At 38.5% G+C, this 22,986-nt stretch overlaps 1 protein-coding gene across 3 annotated transcripts in view; it reads right to left on the minus strand.

Moving 5' to 3' along the window:
• Positions 1-839: 839 nt before the first annotated feature.
• EPS15L1 (epidermal growth factor receptor pathway substrate 15 like 1) overlaps positions 840-22,986 on the minus strand; it is a 327,178-nt gene continuing 305,031 nt past the window's right edge. For 2 of the 3 annotated variants that reach the window (XM_073592681.1, XM_073592671.1), the window contains 2 exons: positions 22,269-22,474; positions 840-9,321 (listed from right to left, as the gene is read on the minus strand). In XM_073592681.1, the coding sequence (XP_073448782.1) occupies positions 9,175-9,321; positions 22,269-22,474 (353 nt within the window). In that variant the 3' untranslated portion in view covers positions 840-9,174. Of the gene's footprint in view, positions 9,322-21,488; positions 22,475-22,986 lie in introns of those variants that run through there. The other variant, XM_073592690.1, reaches the window with a different exon arrangement.

The raw sequence follows: 22,986 nt of genomic DNA on the forward strand, positions 1-22,986 counted from the left end.
TCTTTAAGTTCACAGAGGTGAATTGAGAGCCACCACTGCTTGAAATAAAACTTCAAAGTGCAATGGAAAATAGGGAACATATTGGATTACTGGTAGAATCAAAAGGTATTTTTGTTTCGCGCTTACCAAACAGATGTATCATAACACTTTTAATTGTGTATTTAAAAACCGAAAGGAAACCAAATAAGACGTTTCTTAGGGTTTTCAAACACTTTAAAATGTATGCATAGTCCAAACTTTTTTTTTGTTCTGTTTTAGAACCAACTGGGTAGATTTATATTCCCTAATTAGTTGACCATTGACAGAGACGGAAAGTGATGAGAAAGCCAAAATCTAAGTTTTTAGTAAAAAAAAGTGGTGAGGGTAAATCTTCCAAAGGGAACACCTGTTCTGGTGACAAATGCCTCAGAGCAGCGTTAGATGTCTACTTCACAGTAATATTGGCAGTTTAATTAGTTACATTTCATTTTAAAGTTGAACACACTTTTAGGCACATTCGTAGTGCTGTGTCCACACCTTGTCTGCATCTACAAATGTCCTGTCCCCACATGGACTAATATAAGGCTGATACATTCAGCCAGTCATCCTTGCAAAGAGCACTAAATTAAGAAATCTCTGTAGAAAACAAATTGGGACACGCCTGTATTTGTGGTCACATTGTGGTTACTGCATGACAAACGTTGCAGAGTAAATGCACCACAGCAAAATTATGTACCCTTCAGGTGAACTTCAACAATAAATTACAGGCAAAGGAACTGTCACCGGTATATTTTCTCCACTTCACATATTTGCATTCTGGCAGCATAGTGATTAAATAACACATACAGGTTCAAAAAACACTTTTTCTAACATTTTTATTACAAAAAAATGGCAAGCTGTTCAATAAACCTATAACAAGCTATATAATTTTTATTGAATGCATCAGTGATTTTCTGATGTAAAGTAGCTATGCACAGATACGGGGGTGGTTCGAATTTTCATAATTTTATCAACATAGAAAGCTTCCCTGTTTTTTTTCTCCTTATGGACTGTATCCATCAAGGGAATAGCTTCAAATGAACGATATGTTTCTGTATCTGCACGCAGTAAAGTGCATTAGTCTCATCTTTTCACAAATGTTTAAAGGTACAGGTAAATACAACGTGCACATCGCAATAGAGTTGTGTGTTAAGAGGTCAGTCCACCTAAAACGGATACTGTGAAGGCTGATGGGCTGAGTCTCTCCCTGGATTCTTAAGGGCAGATTCACATTATTGTGGTGCATCAATGGGCATTTTCTTGTGCAATGGCTGTGTTGTGTTAAGGCATCCCATTCATTTGAATTGGGCTATCGATGCACTTGAAACAAGAAAAAAAAAATGGGACTGCGCTATTTTTTTTTTTTTTTAGCAAGTATTCACATGTATGCATAATGCTGCACTATAGCACAGGGGCATTTCGCTTACTGTATGTATGTGGTGGGTTGCCATTTAAAAAGAATGGCATGGCAACACAATGCACATTTACCCATTTATTAGCACTTGTTTCAGCAAGACAATTGTGTGAATGGGCTCTGAAGGGCCCCAGCAATCAGATCTTCCTGCCATAGTCCCACATCTAATCCTACCCACCCTAAAGTTTCAGTCCTACTACAAAGTGGACTATTCTCGACGATATACAGTAATTGGCACAGTACTAAAACAGGCCTGGGAACTCAACCCCAAAGTCAAAAAGAGACATAACATGTCATTAGGTGGTTTAACGCTCTAGTATCTACCAAAAACTAAAATATTACTTTAGGGTGGATTGCCCCTTTCATTTTCTAATAGGAACAAGAAAAAAAAAACAAACAAAAAAAAACCTCTAATACAAAATATATATGTCGTGTTACAGCATTTGATTCAAATGCAAATCAAGATCATCTTTATGAGGGGTCTGCATATCATGTTTTTATTAAGGCGGTTTTGCTATTCACCAGAGGATAATGAAAAAACAAAAACAAATCCCACAAAGAAAATAGTAATGTAGGTGTGAGGTTTGCATACCGTGTGACTTCTAAGTAATATCTCCTCACCACAGCATTAAAACCACAATGGTACTCGTTAACCCTTTGTCTCATATTAACTCTTCAAAATGTGCATTATTTTAAAGCTTTGCAGCAATGCAATGCCTACACAAAGGAAAGGATGCCAAACAGACAGACTTCGTTAGATTTGGGTTTGAGTGTTGTCTAATCTTGTACCATTTGTTTTATAATCTGCTGAAGTTGGTTGCTATTAAACTATTAACGTGTATGGTGATTAGGCACAGTTTATACAATATCCCAGCGTCCTGTGTATAAATAAAAGACATATTATAAACCTAACTTAACGGCTTTCCTAATAAAAGCCTTCACCTTTACAATGACAAGAACATTAATCTCTCTTACTGATCTTCAAGGGCCAGTAAATGTTTATGATTTTCAGAGGAATCTTTCTTTAAGGCATTAAAGCAGATCTTCGCTTCATTTGAGCACCACAAACACTATTTAATTCATTTTTAATATTCAAAGCAAACTCCTCCATCCATGACTCCATGTTTTATTTTGTTGAGAAATCATTTTGAAAAACAACCCGCAAAGAAACCAAAAAGTAACTGAAGAAATGTAAAAAAAAAACAAAACTTAAAACAAGTGAATATAATATACTTTCCTATCTATTTACTAATGCTAGCAGCATAAAAAAATGCTGATTGGGAGAGTTTACCCATGCAAAGGGCCGTGTTTGCCCGCCCCAAGGCATACAGGTGTTCTGTTCCAATAGACATGAATAGGTCTTCCCACACGAGGATGCGCAGAACACCTGTGCGGCAAAACATGGCCCTTTGGTGTACGTTTAGGTTTGTCCGTGTGTACAAGGCTTAACGATGTTAGTAGTGCATCTGATGAAGCTTCTAAAAGCCCATGATCCTTCCATGAAGCAAATTACACGTGTGATGAGCATTTAGGTGGAAGCTGTGGTTCTCTGAACTGCTTGTTGAATGAAAGAAAATGAAGAATGTATGGCCAGAATCCAGCTTGCCGCATATCTAAAAACAGCACATTAGACAGAGACTCAAATATTAATGGTACCTCTTTTTAAGATGTGTCATACATGCGGTTTAGTGGGTAACCGCCCAAGAATATAGTAATTATATGTAAATTCCATCAAGATCGTCACCACAAGCCATAAAAACACATTTATAAATGCGGATGTGTGAATGGGCCTTGACACTACTATATTCATTTTTTTTTTGGTCCCATATAAAATATTCTATTATTCAATCTTTGATCAGGCTACTATGAAAGACACTCTATATAATGATTACATAGGTACCAAATATATATAATCTTGTAAATATTGATAGGTTAAAAGAAAAATGGGCACATTGTCCATTTATTTTTAGAGGATATATGCTCATTTGCATGTTTTCATGCAAAGTGTACCAAAGGCCAACTCCACTCAAAATATGTATTTCAGTTTTGGGTGAACAGAAATACCAATTACATTTTTATTTTAAAAAGAGTAATATTTCCTTGCAGTATTTTGTGTCTCAGTTCCCTCCCGCCAAAGGTGTCACGCTACTAATGTTGGACCTCACACATTATGGAAAATCTATGTAGGAGTGTATCAGCATAATTTGCCACTGGGCACATCACTGAGGACCCATGTCGATGGCATCTGTCTGAGATGCTCCTGAGGTCATTCATAATTAATTTGCAATTGCATTTGACCTGCTTCAAGTGGGTTTTGTGGTTTTTTTACATACATTTGTGTAGGGGTGCAAAACACATCTGATGCAAACACTCATCAATACAAGCTTCTAAGGTGTTTACATTAGTGGCCAAAATTGTGGACACCTGTGATAAATTAAGGCTTTTTTCAATTTGATCTGAAATTCTGTCCCTAAAATGTGCTTAAACCCATCACGTCATAGATTATTTTATTCTAAATGTAACTCTAACTCAATTGACATAAAGTAATATTATATATCCATAACTGTTCAACATAAAAGGGTTTTACCAAACAAAACAAACAGAGAATTCTTGATTCTTAGTAAAAGATTGCTAGAATGTCATGCTGACCAATAGGAGATGTTATTTACCTAGCCAACAAGGTTTAGTATTAACTGTTTATTGATAGGTTACTTGTAGACAAATTGAATTTTTCTTGAGACTATAAATATAGCATCATAAGACTGAACACTGTGCTGTTCCACTGCTATTCGAAAAACCAGGTTCGAAAATTATAATATTTTCAATTGCAATAATTTTTCATGATATCGTTCAACGATAAAGGCTATTAGAACAGACAGAACTCCAAACAAACAAAAGCTATGACTTTCAGGCACCATGGTCGCACTTATTAAAAAGAAAATGCAAAATGTCTTGGGGTATAGCAAAATCTGGAGTAATGAAGCTCTTATTAAGGTATAAGATTTGTGGAAATGTCTAAACCTAACCAAGAGGCATAAATAAGGTGGATATCCCAAATGGTTACAGGAGAGTCAAAAGATTGGCTCTGCAGGAAAGGAGAACAGCAGACAACATTAAATTACATCTCCAAACTTGTGGCGTATAAATGAAAAAAACAAAACCATTTGAAGGAAACTTTTTCTTGCTGGATTAAACGCAAGAATATCAAGAAGCCACATTTCAGTGTTAGGAGCAGAAAATGTGTTTTGCAGGCAAAAGAGCATCTAAGCTGGACAGTTGGTAATCTGGAGAGATAAAACAAACAAAAAAAATCAATCTTTGGATGGTGTGAAATACGTCCGAAGGGTCAGCAAAGCCTGCTTCCAGAGTGTTCAACAGCAACAATGAAGCATCCTATGAGTGTTGTGGGATTCCATGTCTAATCATCCTGTTGACTGTATTCAGTCTATAGAAAGGATGTGGACAGCTGATAAAATACTATTGGTTGATTTACTAAGATATAATAGACTTAATTAGTAAATATCCATGTGGTAAAACTTCACTTTGTAAAGAATATATCATGGAAAAACACATGTGCGAGAGTCAGGGGAGCTGCACAAAGACTGAAAACGTGGAAAAATTCCCCACTGGGCTTTTTAGCAGCAAGAATAGAATAATATCGATTGTAAAAAATTGATTATTTTATTTAGTAAAAAAAAATTCAATTGTACAAAGAATTTAAAATATGAGCTCTGGTCAATACGCATAAGGTGGGGTAGCCGAAATTGATGGTAACATTATTTATCATAGGGACAATGTGTTACAAGTGATCCAGGACCTCCTCAGTGTTCCCCCACATGAGCCCTCAATCCGCAGGGCTTGCGGCTCCTTGCAAGCCCTACGGATTGGGGGCTCACCTGGGGGAACACTGAGGAGGCATGCGGAGGTCGTGGATCGCTTGAATACAAATGTTTTTAAGTCTCTGATTATGCGAGGTCCACTACTTGAGGGGTAATTATACCATCATAAATATAAAGCAATGTATGTTTTATACATGATAATATAAATGAAGTAGTTTTCTACTCTTGCTGTAAATGTCAAAATGTAAAAACCTTTCTTTGATGTATCTTCTAGAATGCTAAAAAAAGAAATATTTTAGATATATTAACTGTAAAAAGGTAAAATCAGAGCACATTGCACACATAAAAGACAAGGATGGGAGAACTGTTACGGATGACACAAAGAAGGCAACTGTATTAAATGCCTTCTTCTCCTCAGTTTTTAAGCAGGAAAAGGAGGGGTTTACCGACCGCGACTGTACTGTTAGTGACAACACAGGACATACTCTCATGGCTAAGAGTCAAGGAAAGGCCGGAGTCAAGGAAAGACTTAATAAACTTAACACAAACAAATCACCAGGACCAGCTGGCTTACACCCGAGAGTCGTCAGAGAACTCAGTCAGGTTATAGCCGGACCATTGTTCCTAATCAGCATAATGACAGCATAATGACAGGATTGGTACCAGCTGATTGGAGAAAAGTCAATGTGGTACAAATATTCAAAAAAGGGCAGAGACAAATCCCTGGAAACTACAGGTCAGTCAGCCTAACATCAATAGTGGGTAAATTATTGGAAGGGATGATAAGGGACTATATCCAAAAATTTACTGAGGAAAAAAATATCATTAGTAGTAATCAGCATGGGTTTACGAAAAGTTTGTTCCTGCCAGACCAATCTGCTAACATTCTATGAGGAAGTGAGCTGCCATCTAGATAGGGGGAGGCCAGTGCATCTGAATTTTGCAAAAGCATTAGATACAGTTCCCCATAAATGCTTAATTTACAAGCTGAGATCTGCAGGCATGGACTATAAGGTTTGTGCTTGGGTAAAAAACTGGTTACAGGGACATGTCCAAAGGTTAGTGATAAATAACATGTACTCAGACTGGTCGGGAGTGGCGAGTGGTGTACCCCAAGCTTCTATCTTGGGACCAATTCTATTCAATTTATTGATAAATTATATAGAGGATGGGATAAATAGCTCAGTCTCAGTTTTTGCAGACACAAAGATAAGCAGGGCAATAACTTCACATCAGGATATAGAAATTTTACAGAATGACTTGAATAAAATAATGGACTGGGCAGACAAATGGAAAATGAGGTTTAATGTGAAGAAATGTAAAAAAATGCACTTGGGGCAAAAAACAAATGCAAACTACTCACTAGAGGGAGAACCTCTGGGGGAATCAAGGCTGTAGAAGGATCAGGGGGTCCTAGTAGATGACAGATTGAGCAAAAGCATGCAATGTTCAAGCTGCAGCTACCAAAACCAGCAGAATATTAGCATGCATAAAAAAAGGGATAAAACTATAATCCTGCCACTTTATAAAACTCTGATTAGGCCTGAGTATTCTGTCTAGTTCTGGTCACCAGTCCTCAGAATGTGCTGGAGAGCTGGAGAGAGTCCAAAGAAGGGCAAACTAATAAGGGGACTGGAGGATAATAAAGATGTGGAACTCTCTTCCACAATTGATGGTGGCTGCGGGGAATATGGATATTTTTAAAAGACTCTTGGATGTATATCTTAAAGAACACAACATACAGGGATATGGGAAATAATTCTAGACATTGACACACGTACACCAACACAGGTTGAACTGGATGGATTGTGTTTTTTCAGCCTTACCTACTATGCGACTATGTAAAAGAAAATTTTTTTTTTGCATGCACGTGACTGCAAGCTCTGGAGAAAAGGAGTGCAACTGCAGAACGCACAGGCCATTTGCTTTTAGTAAATAACCTTATTGAGATGATACAACCAAAGTTATTCCCTTACACTTCACAGGAATTTTATTTTCAACAAGATAATGCTTCTTGCCATACTGTTAAAACTGTAAAAGAATGTTTTTTCTCATCATATGAACGTTCTTGATTGGCCAGAAAAAGATCCTGACCTAACCGCTACTGAAAACCTCTGGGCAAGACTAAAGCATGTTGAAAAAGAATAAACCAAGACAAAAACAAATAAGAACCTATGGAATCTAAAAGTGATGGTATCATTATTTGCCAGAAAGGTGCAAAAGTGTTTTGCTTCTAAAGGCAACCTAGATGACATCTTTGTACATAAAAGCATATGTCATTCCTGTTTGAATACGTATGATGCTAAATCATACCGGTGTAAATATATCTTAGCTGGCCAATCCCTGTAAAAGCAGAGAATCACTGTAGTAGCCACCACTACTACCGTGAGCCTCACCATTTTCTGCATCCTTTGACGAGTGGCTGCCCTATAACCACAGGGGGTCAACCTGCTTGGCACTGGTGCCATTCACAGAACACCTTGCATTTTTCATAATGAATGCAAAGTATTCTCTGATTGGATGAAATGGAGAGGCGTAGTGGTGATGTCACAATCTACACCTCATCCAATCAGAAAACACTTTTCTTTCATTAAGAAAAATAATGGTGTCTGTGTTGAGTGAGCGGACCCCTTTTGGTTACTATGCAGCAGGGCAGCAGCTCAGCACAGGACCCAGAAGACAACGAGAATAACTGTAGTAGTAGTAGCACTACAGTGTTTCTCTTCTTCCACAGGGTTCGGCCAGCTATGGAATACGTATACTTGCAGTTAAAGTAACAACAAAAAAAAAAAAATGGAATAAAATGATATATAACAAGATGAGTTTCATCATTTTTAGAGAAAATATATCAAAGTTAGACAAATCCAACATTTTTCAGAAGTGTCCACAATTTTAGTGGTGCTTTCAGCCACCACTTCTCATTCGTATGCTCACCTGTCCCCAATCCAAAGATATATTGCTCACCTGATGGATCAGGGTTAAGTATGCATAAGACTGAGAAGCGGGGGGGTTAAATGTGGGAAGGCATACCAGATAAGTGTAGAAACTTAAACCTAAACTACTAGGTATGGGTGGGGATGACCTTTAATGTGTAATGCATTGCTTTAAAATAATGCACAAATTGCATTTATTACGAGATCTATAACCTAGATCATCAGATGGTACTTATCTAGCGTTTAAAAACACATACACGCGCAAAATGCAAGCCATTCTTTTTCATGTACAGAAACAGAGCACACCACCCTTATGATCCAAACGGATGCCAGTTTTCTACAGTGTAACTATATATTACAATTCACTCCAGCAAAGAAGAATTATTATTTTAAACATTAGTCAATCTTTAACCAATTATATTTTCTGGTAGTGATATGTAACACTGGAAATGCTGCAGTTCTGTACTGCTGAGCTAGCTGCCTTTTTATGTTAGAGATCAGTATCTGTAAAAGCAAATAAAAATACAGGAAACATGAGGATGGGAAAAGATATTTCGATTTCCCTTTCTTATTCTGTGTAGAGCTTCTATGTTCAACCTGTCATGGATAAAAATTTGAGAATGTGCAGAATTCAGTTCAAACTTTTTGTTTGTGGGTGCAAAAATCTTAAAATAAAATTCTCCTCGATGCCATTCAAGAGAAAACCAAATAATACGATGGCTCCAACAGTGTCACTGTATGAGATTATTTTCAGCTGAATACGACGAAACCTTCCATTAAATGTCATAACTGGATGGCAGCCAGGCAAAACCAACATTCTCCCATGATTGGCTAGTTGTTAAAAAATAAAAAGACATCAAAAGTGATGGCGTATTCAACTTTCATCTCCCTCTCTCTTTTTTTGTCATCATACAGTTGGCATATTGTCACATGGTCACAGGGTGTACGGGTACAGGAGATGATGCAGTTCTCAAGAGCTGGGCATTTCTGCTTTGCTGAGAGCAATAGCTAGCTCCAGATCTTCTTGTTCCTGTCGTTTTAAACGATCTAGTCTTTCTTTTTCTGCCCTCTGGCTCTCTCGTTTGGCCCATGCTAGCTGTTGTTCCTCGTTCCCAAACTGTGAGATATGAAAATAAATAGGTTGGTTACTCTGCAGTTCTGAGCTGAAGACCAATACATTAAAAAAAAAAAAAAAAAGGACTTGTTTCTTTTTGACAAGATGTCTGGCTAGAAAGAAAATCAACATAATTTACTTTTGCTATTATAACACAGCTGAAAAAATTCTAGAAAAAACTGGACTACGGTTATTTTTGCAACCTTGTCCAAGCCCAACTCCAACCAATTTTGGAGTGGAGGAAGCAAATTTGTATTGCTGTCTGTGATCCAGCTGGGTAGATGAAACCACTCTACCTCTCCCTCAGACAGAAAAAGAAAGAAAAGGCATTATGAGACAAAAAGACACAAATAGCAATAAAGAAATAAAAAGAGCCAACACAAAATAAAACCTTTTCCCTGTGTACTCTTCCCAAAAAAGGGGCCTTTATCTATAAGACACTAGGTTTGAGGCTACAATAAACAAATCTTCTCAAATACATGCACATAGTAGGGCTGATTTGATAAGAAACTGTTTAAGCTACTAGTATGTTTTCTTTAGTGTGGAAATAAACCAAAGTACTTAGAAGAAACCCAAATGAATACAGAACATACAGGCAGTGTGCTTGGCTGGAGCTCCACCTGGGTCCCCTGTGCTGCAAGAGCAATAATCACCATACTGACCATAACCACTAATCAGAATCATCTCTAAAGACTTCTGGAATTTGATTTTGGTGATCTAGCAAGAGAGTATGGAAGGGTTGCCAATATTTACTTTATATGCCCATTTCAGCCATTATTATATTTTATCATAAAATATCAATAAATTAGGAGAACAAATGGGAGATTTTTAAAGGTTCAGGCAGGCCTAGGATGTTCATCCAGAATGAACCTTTACTTCTTAGTGAGTCACTGACCTGGAACAAACCTGCAGCCAGTAAATTACAGAACATATTCAGGGGTATTCAAAACAGTCCGAACGACACTTTCTGGTGGCAGCTCTCATTAGAACTATCTGCTCCTAATTCATGCAAGCATTGGCACCAGTGTTGGTATCATTACTGACCCATCCATCAAATTCAGGTTGTTCTTACTACTGGCACTTTAAGAAACTGTCACTCTAAAAGTTTACTTGAACAGCTATGGAATGGTGCAGAGCAACATATATGGCTGTGTTTGAAGATATGCTTTGTATACTTCTGACGGATTGTGACTGTATTCAGCCTTATTACAGTTTGTATTGTATTTGTATGATTACTTTCTGCATCAGCAAAACAAAAAAAAGTTTTGATTAAAAAAAGTTTTGATTAAACAAAAAAGAAACTGTCACTCTGGCAGTGATAAATTCATAAAGAATTACCGCCAGTACTCAGTTTAGGAAACTGGCGAAAGTTAAGACCCACTCTGAGCTGGTGTACATGGGTACCCCAGCTTCCTGCACAGAGTTGTATTTCCTGCCTCATTTAGCTGTCGGCCAGGAGATTCCCCAGCCGAAAGCTAAATACAGCTGATGTCATTAGTAATATATGGGCAATGACTTGTCACTGAACTTTGGTTGAACTGGATGGACTTGTGTCTTTTTTTCAACCAGACTAACTATGTAACTGAGTGGGTGGAGCCTGATGGAAAACTGAAAGACTAGTTCCCATAAGGAACGCTCACTTTTGATTGAAAGCAAACAGCAGTGGGCAGATTTGAAAGCGGCCATGGGTCCACTCACTCCTGTGCGCTATCAACCAAAGTTGGCCTGAAGGGGAACTAGTCCGGCAGTTACCCATCGGGTTCTGGCCACTCCTAGTATAAAACTCCACCTGTCAGTGTGCTGGGTGCTGTGGCTGGGGAGTAGAGGTTAGAGCGGGAGTGGGTTGCACTGAAGAAGGAATGTCTAGTGTGACAGGTACATGAATTAAGCACCAACACTTGAATTCTAAGGCTGGGTTCACACTATTGGGAATTGGATGTGGGTTTCCCCTCTTTCAATTTGCATAGCAAGTAATTGTGACTGGCTCTCCATGGAGCCGGTTAACACATCTCCGCAGGGAATTGCACAGGAGTCCTGTGCATCTTTTGGTCCATTTCAGGTCCAAATTCGGACTGAAATCAGACCTGAAATGGTGAATGGAGAGGTACCAGACTCCTGCTGTGAGCAGCTGCGTTTTCCAGTGTGAACCCAGCCTAAAGGTAATGACCTAGGATCATGATAACATTGGAGTCTAAACTTTTAAAGGCATTTCAGTGGTGGAAACTCCCATATTTCTATCCTCACAGGTCCTCTTCATATTGTAGATTGTGCCTATGTTCTGGCCATTCTGTAAGGGTGGAGTAACAGTGGTGTAGTATTGTATGCATCACAGAGAGATTGTGTTATTAGGGAAATGGGAGCCTATGTCACCAACAACAGTACTGAAGAAATCCATCACTTTTTAATTTGTATTCAAACACAACTATAGATGTTTCCATAAATAACATGCAACGGAATTGTGATTGAGAAAATTCTAAATTTTGAGAAACCTTTCAATGGGGACACTTGTTTTGGTGACAACTGTTTAGGACAGGATTTCCCTCAATTTGATGAGATTTTTGCTCACTTCCTTTTGTGACTACAGCAATGTCAAGTGAAATTTCCCCATAAGACACACCCCCCCCCCCAAAAAAAACAAAAAACATGACAGGTATTAAAACCATTTCCTAATCCATACAAACGAAAAAAATATTTTAGCTTTATATAAACTTTAACTACTTAACGTCTGCCCCATAGCAGTTTTACTGCTATGGGAGCCTCTCCTGCACAGGATCACATATAAGTGACTCTGCAATTCTGCCTGCAGAGGCTGCGCGCACGTCGCCGGGAGGCCGCTTCTGCTATGAATCTTCACAGCAGAAGCCAATCTGTGGGTGCCGGGCACTCGATGTCCTTTGGCACCCGCTGATCATCTGTTATACACAGAGAACTCTCAATCTAGAGTGGGTGACTGGGGACAAAGAGAAGACACGTTTGTTAAAAACTTTCTTCAGCTCTGTGTATACAAAGGAGCATGGGATGCCATGACACAGCCCAAAATGATCCACAATGGCTCAAAAGTGATATGGTCCAGAAATATTTAGACAGAATAAAGGTGGATAAAGCACCTGGACCAGATAGCATCCACTCATCCACGGATCCTAAAAGAATTGAGCTTTGTCATTTCAAGGCCATTGTTCCTAATATTTAGGGACTCGTTAATGGCTGGAATGGTACCACTAGATTGGTGCAGGGCCAACGTGGTGCCCATATTTAAAAAGGGATAAAAGTCTTTGCCAACGAACTATAGACCTGTTAGTTTAACTTCTATAGTCGGGAAGATACTGAAGAGAGTTTAGTAAAAGACCACATAGACGAGTTCTTGCTGGAAAAAAATATTTTAAGCAACAGACAGCACGGATTTATGAAAGACAGACGTTGTCAAACAAACCTAATTTCTTTTTATGAGGAGGTAAGTAAAACCTTTGACAGAGGGGTGGCTGTGGACGTGGTATACTTGTATTTTGCAAAATCGTTTGACACAGTTCCCCACACACGGCTAATGTGTAAGGTAAAGTCTACAGGCTTGGAAAGATTAATTTGTAAATGGATAGAAAACTGGCTAAAAAACAGGATTCAGAGAGTAGTGGTTAATGACTCTTACTCTGAATGGTCTAAGATTATCAGTGGTGTACCCCAAGGTTCAGTGTTGGGATCCTTACTTTTTAATATCTTTATAAATGATATAGGGTCTGGGATTAAAAGTAAAATTTCTGTCTTTGCAAATGATACTAAGCTATGCAGTGGAATAATGTCCTTACAGGATGCCTCCAATTTACAAGCCCATCGCAACGCGCTGTCTAATTGGGCAACAAAGTGTCAAATGAGGTTTATGTTGATAAATGTAAAGTTATGCACTTGGGGGCTAAGAATATGCATACGTCATACATACTAGTGGGAATTCATAGGGGAGAAGGATCTGGGGGTTTTGGTAGATCACAAGTTTAATAATAGCATGCAATGCCAAGCTGCGGTTTCCAAGGCAAGCACAGTAATTTCTTGTATTAAGAGAGGTATGGACACCAGAGAGACAGGGATATTATTCCCCTGTACAAATCATTAGTAAGACCTCATCTGGAATATGCAGTTCAGTTTTGGGCACCCGTTTTAAAGAAGGATATTGGGGAACTGGAGAAAGTGCAGAGAAGGGCAACCAAACTGATAAGAGGCATGGTGGAGTTCATCTATGAGGAAAGATTTGAGGAAATGAATTTATTCCCTCTTGAGAAGAGGAGATTAAGGGGGGATATGATCAAATACACAAGTGGTCCATATAGGGAACTTGGTGTTGAGTTATTCACTTTAAGGTCATCACAGAGGACAAGGGGGCACTCTTTACGTCTAGAGGAAAAAAGATTGTATCTCCAAATTAGGAAAGGTTTCTTCACAGTAAGAGCTGTGAAAACATGGAATAGACTCCCTCCAGAGGTGGTTCTGGCCAGCTCAGTAGATTGCTTTTAAAAAGGGCTGGATTCTTTCCTAAATGTACATAATATAACTGGGTACTAACATTTATAAGTTGATCCAGGGAAAATCCGCTTCTCGGGGGGATCAGGAAGGAATTTTTTCCCCTGCTATAGCAAATTGGATCATGCTTTGCTGGGGTTTTTTTGCCTTCCTCTGGATCACCTGTGGGTATAGGATTGTGTATATGGGATTGTATTTATTTTGGTTGAACTAGATGGACTTTTTTTTCAACCCGACTAACTATGTAACTGAGATATGCCTATGTAAACAAAGCATATCTCAGTTCTGACAGGGGGGGAGGGATGTATTCTGTGTCTCTGCAAAGCAGGGACTAGAATCCATCTCTTCCCCTAGTAAAAGCAGCACACTGTGTACACAAAAACACTGACTAGGCACACAGTTAACTATTTGCTCGCACTAGATGTTTAACCCCTTCCCACTCAGTGTCATTAGTACAGTGACCGTGCATATTTTTAGCAATGATCACTGTAAATCACTGACACTTTGCGGATCACTGGTTTCTGCAAAGTGTCAGTGTCCGCCGCAATATTGCAGTCTCGCTCTAAGCCACTGATCGCAGCCATTACTAGTATAAACAAAAATATCCATAAATATATCCCATAGTTTGTAGATGCTATAATGTTTGCATAAACCAATCAATATACGCTTATTGGGATTTTTTTTATTTTTTCAATATACGCTTATAGAGATTTTTTTGTTTTTTCAATTTATGAAGAAATTAGATTTTTTTCAAAAATTTTTTATTGGCTATTTTTTATAGCAGAAAGTAAAAAATATTGATTTTTCTTTAAAAAAAAAAATTGTCGTCCTTTTTCCGTTTATAACGCAAAGAATAAACGCAGAGGTAATCAAATACCACCAAAAGAAAGCTCTATTTGTGGGGGGGGGGAAAAAAATCACAAATTATATTTGGGTACAGTGTCACACGACCTTGCAATTGTTAGTTAAACTAACGCAGTGCCGTATAGCAAAAAATGCCCTGGTCATGAAGGGGGGGGGGGGTAAATCTTTCAGAGGTCAAGTGTTTAAATGACCATACAATTATCTTTTTGTATGGTCTATAGACACAATCTAATAGGAAGTATAAGTAGGCCATTACTAAAACAGCTCACTCTTTCCGAATATCTGTAAAAAGGGTGAATGTACATAGCCGAAATTCATAGGCATTAGCACAGATTTATGCATCACCAAAGAGAGGCTAAAATACCCCTTTAGGCTAGATTCACACTGATGCAGCCCTGCGACCTGTGTTTTGCGTGGGCACAGAAGCAAATTCATTTCAATGGTGCAGTTGTTTGCACCAGGAGATGTGAGTGCATTTGATAAGGGTTTTTGGGTTTATTGAATTGGAATAGAACACTATGTGGGGCTTTATATATTTTACATTACCCAGTTATGCTATGGTCTGAAAAAATGGAAATGATGAAAGGAAAGATTGTTCCAAAAGGCACGTTTGACCTGAATTTGTAGCAATACACACAGAGGTGATGGAAGATAAAAAGAAACATTGAAGACACTTGGAAACAATTGTTTATTATAGAGATTGTTATTTTTGTGATACAATGTGTGTAATTCTGTAAGATGGCATATTAGGCCTGTTTCACATCAGCTTCAGCTTGTCTAAGAGCAGTGTGAACAGCAAGCTTTTACAAGCATTGTTGATGCTTTTAAAGTACCATTCAGCTTCAGTTTGTAAATGCTGAATACGGATCCTAATGCGAATGCTGATTGTCACTTTAAACAAGCTGCTAGCAGGCTTCAGCACTCCTTGAAGCTTGTTGAAAGCCTGTTAGCAGTTTGTTTAAAGTGACCGTCAGCACTCCCATTAGGATCTGTGTATTAGGTTTCCAAATAGGAGCTGAAGAGTGCTTTAATGGCTTAGAAAAAGCTGCTTGAAACTTGCTAAAAGCTTTCAAAAAGATTGCTGAAAATTTCATAAAAGCTTGCTGTTCATACTGCTTTCATACAAGCTGAAGCCAGTGTAAAACACACCTTAATTTTACATGTGGGAAGGTTCACTTTTTATGGTGGTAATAGTGCGCTTAAACCTGCCTGCATGAATATTATTGTGATCACATTTAAAGTTGAACTCCAGGAAAAAAGTGTGCAGGCATACCATGAGTTAATTCCAATGAGGCGCATGCCACCTCCTGAACCCTCTTTAATTTACATCTGACATGTTTATGTGTTCCAGGAGTTCCTACAAGGCTGGACTCAGCTGATCTCAAGTGTACAGGTGATGCAGCTGCTATGCCTGCCCCTTCCCTTCTTCTGCCCAATCACAGAAGCCTTTGTATCATATGATCTCTTTTACAAAATATAAAGGCTTCTGTGAATCGGCAGACGATGAGAGGATTAGCTGCTGTGTGTGCGTCTCTCTTCTCACAGCCAGAGTAACTCCTCCAGGAGTGCTATAAACTGGTAGATGTAAATAGAAATAAATTAATGAAATGGCATGAACCTCGGACTTAACTCATTGTATGCCTGCACTTTATACAGTACAAAGTTGCTGAATTCCTGGAATTCAGCTTTAAGTATATGATGTAGATGTAAATAAAATACAATAATACCAGAAAACTTTACGTGAAAAAAACATTAAATACCATATGAAGGAGACCAAGGTTCATCTGGATTGAGGTTTTTTTTTCTGTAAAGTTTTGAACAGCAGAGCTGAAAACAAATATCCATGCAATTTAAAGTGGTTTTAAAGGCAAAATTTGGTTTTACCTTATTCTCTGCATTAAGGTAAAAACAATTCCACTAGCACTTTCTCCGCCCCTAAACATTTACCTGACACCTTTCACCATCCAGCTCTGTCCCCACCGGCACCCCTACACTCTCCTCTCTTCTTGTTCTCACAGGCTTCACTGTGGGAGCCATTGGCTCCTACTGCTGTCAGCCAAATCCTGTAAGGAGGGAGCGGAGGGGGGCATGACCGAGCCACGCTATGGACGTGCACATCTTGGCTTGGGAGCGTGCCATGGCTTTCCATGGGGGGCAGTCACAAGGAGAAGGGGAGACTGCTAAAGAAGAGGCAAAGGACTGGCTCTGTGCAATGTCAATGCACAAAACGGGAATTGCCTGTTTTTTATTTTAATTTAAAAAAAGCCTTTAGAAACACTTTAAGGACACTAGACTAAACTGAAGCATGGCTGGTGAAGGAGGGATTATATAGACCTAGAGGCTTGGCTTACAATTATTTGTCCTAGCGTTCAAGCTACCTGAAGGTGGCGCTATATAACCCATGTTAATAAACCTTTCTGTTTCTGCGTCTCCCAATGAACAACAGAGTAAATTCAGTTGATGCATTAGGACAAGCTGGCAAAAATGTTAGTGGTTCCTGTTTTAGTTACAATCCCTTTCCATAGCAACATATAATATAAAATACATGGCGGCATAGAAATTGTATCATCTCAGTCATACGGTTTGAAGCTGGAAATTGGAGTCATTGCTCCTACCTTTGATTAATCATTTGATTTATCATTTACAAAAAAAGGAAAATAAGCCTATGATTATCTATTTTTTTGGGGTTTGTAAGTACATCCTGGTACAAGAATTAACTTGTAATGCTAGCCTGTCACAGGAAAATTTATTTTTAAAGCTTTATTACAGACAGCTATAAGAACACCAACATTCCTAGCTGAACTAGGGACATGAACAGAAGGTGGAGATAGAGAACAGCAGGATCACCCAGATTTTTTGCAGAATACAGAAAATGAATCTCATAGTGACTGAGTATGAACAGCATGTAATGCACCATTTATTGTGAGGTTTTTTTTTAATGATGTGGGTTTAGTGACACTCAAATTCTCTGTTGTTTCTTACTCCAGGATAAGCAAATATTTTAATCAAGACCAGTCACTGCTGCTCTCCCTTCTTGTGCAGGATAATTGGTCCTGTATCTGCCCCCTCCTGTACTTTTCTGCAGGCAGTCTGTAGTAGGTGGACCTGTTGGGTCCCTCTCTCACAACTCTGCTCAGGCTATACTTAGTGCAATGATGATGCTACTGCTTCTTTATTAGGATAATAGATGTGTTAGCAAAGCCAAAGCTCATTGTAAGCAAGAACTCAAGCAAAAAGTTCTTAGCATGTATGTTCATTGTGTTGTAAAAAAAAAAATAAAAATAATAAGAGGGGACATGCTTCTGCTGTTCAGCAGTACCCTGAAGAAAGGCAATATAATATATATATATATATATATATATATATATATATATATATATATATATATATATATATATAAATGATAACTGTATTTGTTATAGCATTTTATTTACCTATGGGAAGGTATCGCTGCAGACAATATTTGATTAATATGATATTTAGAGTCAGAAAATCAGGAAGACATGCTCTCTGATGTTACCCTGTAGAGATCTGTACAACTTACTACAGAAAGAGAGCCAAAAGAAAGAATAAGTCATTTAAGATCTACCAGAAATGAAACCCCCTGTACTAATAATCCAACCATTCTGCATCCTTTTGTCCAACATAACACTGTATGTATAGAGCTGCATGTGACAAGCATTAACAATCAAAGGTTTGTAAAAAAAAATTGAGTAAAGCCGTTCCGAGGTTTTTGTGGGTTGTGTATCTTGTCACCTGTCTTTCTCCTCTTCAGTTCTAAGGATCATAAGAAGAGGAAAGGAAGGCTTTGCTTCAATTGTGTTCTGAGCAGGAAAAGGAAACTGGGTTCAGGGTAGGAAATTACAGTCAAGAAGGAAGCAGCTGCAAGCACTAGACAGATGGATAAGGAGCACTTTGAGGTGCCTGAGATTTAGTGTTTAACCACTTCCCCCTTCGCAAAGGGGCTACATTACACTGCCATTATTTTTCAACATTTTCCAGCTTATGACATATGGATTATGGTTAAATCAGTTATATTAATGTGAATTCTTACTTTCTCCATAGAACTTTATAGTTAAAACTTCAGGTAAAGCTATATATACTCCTCTCACAGCTTAAAATCAGTAGTACAGTGCTGAGATGTATCAACAAATCAATGGAAATTCTAAGAAGCTGAAACAAACTGCTTACCTTCCTGAATTCTTAAGCGAACACTCCTTCTGACCTTTATGGTATCTGGGGCCATCTGTAGCTTACGTTTCTCCCAAGTGACAAACTTTTTTAATGAAGGAAACACAATGTGGATTTTTGAGATTACCCAAAAAGATGTTAGTTTGTCTTAGAGTGGCAGAAGTGCCTTGAAGTGACATTGCCAGGACAAGGAGGAAATATCAGATAAGCTAGTGGTGTCACCTCTGGGGCAAGAGTCCTGAACTTACATGGAAGCTTTTGTTACCCTACAGCAAAGTGATGTGAAGCAGCACTGAAAACGTCAGACACTGTACATTGCAACAATTCCCAGAAACATTTAAATTAAACATGAACTACAGAGAAGTTATTTAAGAAATCAATAAAAGCAAGGTAAAGCCAATATGACAACTGCATTACCTAAGTGACTGCTAATGCTTCTGATTTGTAAGGCACCTGTTAACCATTGCTTGCCCTGCAATTACAGCATTCTGACACCGCTATTTTTCTTATTAAGGATGATGAACTTCAATATTGAGTAAATATAGCACATCATTGCTACTGCACATCCTGATGAGACTGATCAGAGTCAATGTGTCCTTAATAAGAACCTTTCCTCTTTCTGAAACTAAAGCTGCTGCCTATGGGCAGGAACCACAGGGCGTCTGCTGAATTTCCCACTTATAAGTGCCAACATCTTTAGGCAGCTTCAGCATCTCCTCATTAAGACTGCCCAATTATGCCCCCCTTTCTTTCCAGCTCTGCCATCCAAAGAAGCTGTACTACAGCTTATATGAATGGAAATTGATCTTTGAATGAGCAGATGATTGAAAGGGGTGCCCTCTCCATTCACAGTTTGTGTTTAATTCATAGAAGCTGAAGTACAGCTTCTATGAATGGCAGAGATGGGTGGCGAGGAAGGGCATGGCTCTCCTGATGAGAGCCTGTGACAGGCCTTTATTGTATTACCCCTGCAGCACAGAGAAACTACAGTGGCAGGAGAAGCATGGACGGAGGAGGATTTCCACTCACAGCAGAGAAATAAGCACAAGGGACACATCCTAACTGTATGTTCCTTGTGACGATTTTTCTACTTTTTATTTTAGCTACAGGCTTTAAAAAAAGGAGACGGATTGCTTTTTCCATTTTTTTCCCATGATATCCCTATAATATTTTGACTGGGGTATTTTATAAACATGCACCTTAACAATTAATTTTAAAATCATATGTACCCATGTCCTTGCCACTAAACTCCACTTATGCAAAGATCACTGGGAAGAGGTATAGATTGACTATAGTGATGTTCTTATATACTGAGCTTATCACACCTAACTACTCCACAACCTCAACTGTGCTGCCTTGGTAAATGGCAAATAGGGTGCAAGCATAGATGAACATTTTAGGCTTTAAAGCCTCCAGCCAAAATCTTGTTTCTTAATTCTGTATGCAGTGGAGTGGAGTTATGACCTCAGTTAAGTTTTCATTGCATTCTGTGACACTGTTGGAGAGATTTCATAATAAAAAAAGTCTGGCAAAAAATTGTTCCTGGTCCCCCACTGCACTTATTGGTTTTATCCACCAGTGCTTATGTTAGGGCTGTGACACAGGGATCGGGAGGAGGAACAGCAGCATAATGGGGAACGAGGTAATTGACATTCCTGGAAGCGTCAGATTCTGCACAAACTTCAGCTGGAGGACTTTTGTAAAATTACAGATATCAATGGCGTATGCAACAGAAAAGGTGAGTATTCTATGTTTACATTGCAGGGGCATTTATTTCAAGGGTTCATTCACACCAGATGCAGTGGGAGAGCTATTCCAGTGCAGTCCCACCACACGACAAGGCAAAATGCCTTGCCTCCTGAGTGCCTGGTTCATACCACAGCATTGTAGTGAGGTGCGGGTGGTTTGCGCTAAAAAAAAAAAAAAAAAAGTACTGCAGAAGGCTATATACTACGCAACAGCCAACTGAACTTAAATATCGCTGACTTTTCAAAAAAAATAAGAAGAAGAAAAAAAGTGAACAGTGTGATGCGCCAAGATTGGCACATAAGCAATGCAGCAATCCTGCTGGACTGCACTGCACACCAGCCACTGCGTTGTAATGCAGCGGCTAATGTGAATTAGCCCTGAAACTTTGCTTTACCAACAGAGGGGTTTTAGGTTGTTTCCTGCTGAAGTAGAAGCACTAGCCACAAAACTACTTTTCAGGGTCTCCAGCTTTTGGAAACATGTTTGCATAATTTACATAGGCAAAACGTCAACCCTACATATTTTGTACATACATTTGTCATGACCAAGGGATTTTAAAGTGTCCTATTACACTTTTTAATTTTTCCGTAAAGCGGTACATTATTGAATTATTATATTCTGTTTGAAATATCCTTCCACTGAGAGTTCCAAGTTCCAAATTACAGAACTTTTTATTTGAGAGGTGCTCCAAATTGGTAATATTTTTTTAGTACTTTTTCTCTTTTTGGAAGTCAAAAGCCACTTACATGTTTGGAGAGTTAGTTACTTGATGCATCAGTATTCTCACTGAAAAGTTTAAAATGTGACAGTAGAGACATAAAAGGAACTGACCCACAGAGGAATACACAGAGGGAGGGGAATGCTGAAGACTTATTTATTGAAAAACACACAAGTTCTTACTGTTTACATAAATATAGCAAAGCAGACATGCAAGAAACATTAAAAGTTGGAGCAGCAAAAGATGGACATTTCAAACAGTTGCTCAAAATTTGGAAACAAAAAGGAGTAAAAACAAGCAGCAGTAAGTTGCGCTTCAAGAAAAAGGATATATATATATTTATATATATTTCCTAAACATTAAAATGTGAAATTAAAATTCAGTCTGAAGAAGACACTAATACAAAAGCTTCTACAATGGACACTGCTATTATCAGAAAGCCAGGCTTTGAGAATATTCCTCTTTGAGCAGAAGGTAAATGATTACATCTGTGCACAGACAGTGAAACCCAAAATACAAGCATGTTAGTGTATCTTGCATTGAATCCCAGCTTTCCTCTCTTTGGTAACTAGAACTCCATGACTACTAATGAAAATAACTGGACACACAAGAGAGAAGCTATAGGAAACCAAAGAATGTTACATATGATACATTTTGTATCCATTGTTATCCTTTTTAAACAACGGATTAAAAAACAAATGTCCTGCTCAGTAGAAATAATGTTTCGGTATCAGAAACAAGTTCATAGTGCACGTTTGGACGTGGCAGAGTTGCACAAAACAAGCCAAGTAAGGTTCGTATTTTACATTTTTACACTTACATCTTCCCCAGTGTAGAAGGGGGATCAGCAGCATTATATTGGGCTACATAACTCAGTGGCAGCAGAGGCTTCTCTACATGAGGGAAGAGAAATTCAACTTACAGAGCCAAAGTTTGCAAACCCGGCAGATGTTCCCTTAGAGTGTTTTCCTGGCTGTGTAGTGGCAAAAGGGTCTTTTCCACTGAAGGGGTCTGTGAATGCCTTCCGACTATGAAAAGGGTCCCCTGGTTCTGTCCCAAATGGCTGGAATGGGTCACTGGACTTTTGGAAATGTGTTGTACTCAGCTGACTCACTGGGGTATTTTTACCTAGAAAAAGAAAACATTGTAATGTGATTCACTGTCTACATATTAAAAGTTTATAAATAAAAACAGCATTTTATTATGCATTAAGGGTATTTGAACCACATGACTATATTTCTCACATGCTGAAAACAATCCACATATATACACACACCAGGGTTAATGAATGTTATTCTGAGACAGCAATTGACTGACATTTTGCCATCTGGTTTGGGACAAATATTTCTCCACAAAATATAGCAGAATTTATGGGATATCTGATAAACTAAAAACCATGGGAAGAATCCCTGCAATGTCACTCCTGTGACATTATCTATATAAGATATGGAAGGGGGAAGAGGGGTCTCTACTAATTCCATTCTAGGGCTCAAAGTAGAAGGCAAATAAAATAAAAACACAACAGATAATCCTGTGGCATGCTTGCTGCACCTTACGTAACGACCCATTAAAAACTACAAGACCTCTCTTACCATTCAGCTACTAAATGCGGCCAAGGCATGCATGCCCTTGTGTTGGAG

This window comes from Aquarana catesbeiana, linkage group LG01 (assembly GCF_042186555.1).
Source record: "Aquarana catesbeiana isolate 2022-GZ linkage group LG01, ASM4218655v1, whole genome shotgun sequence".
NCBI lineage: Eukaryota > Metazoa > Chordata > Amphibia > Anura > Ranidae > Aquarana > Aquarana catesbeiana.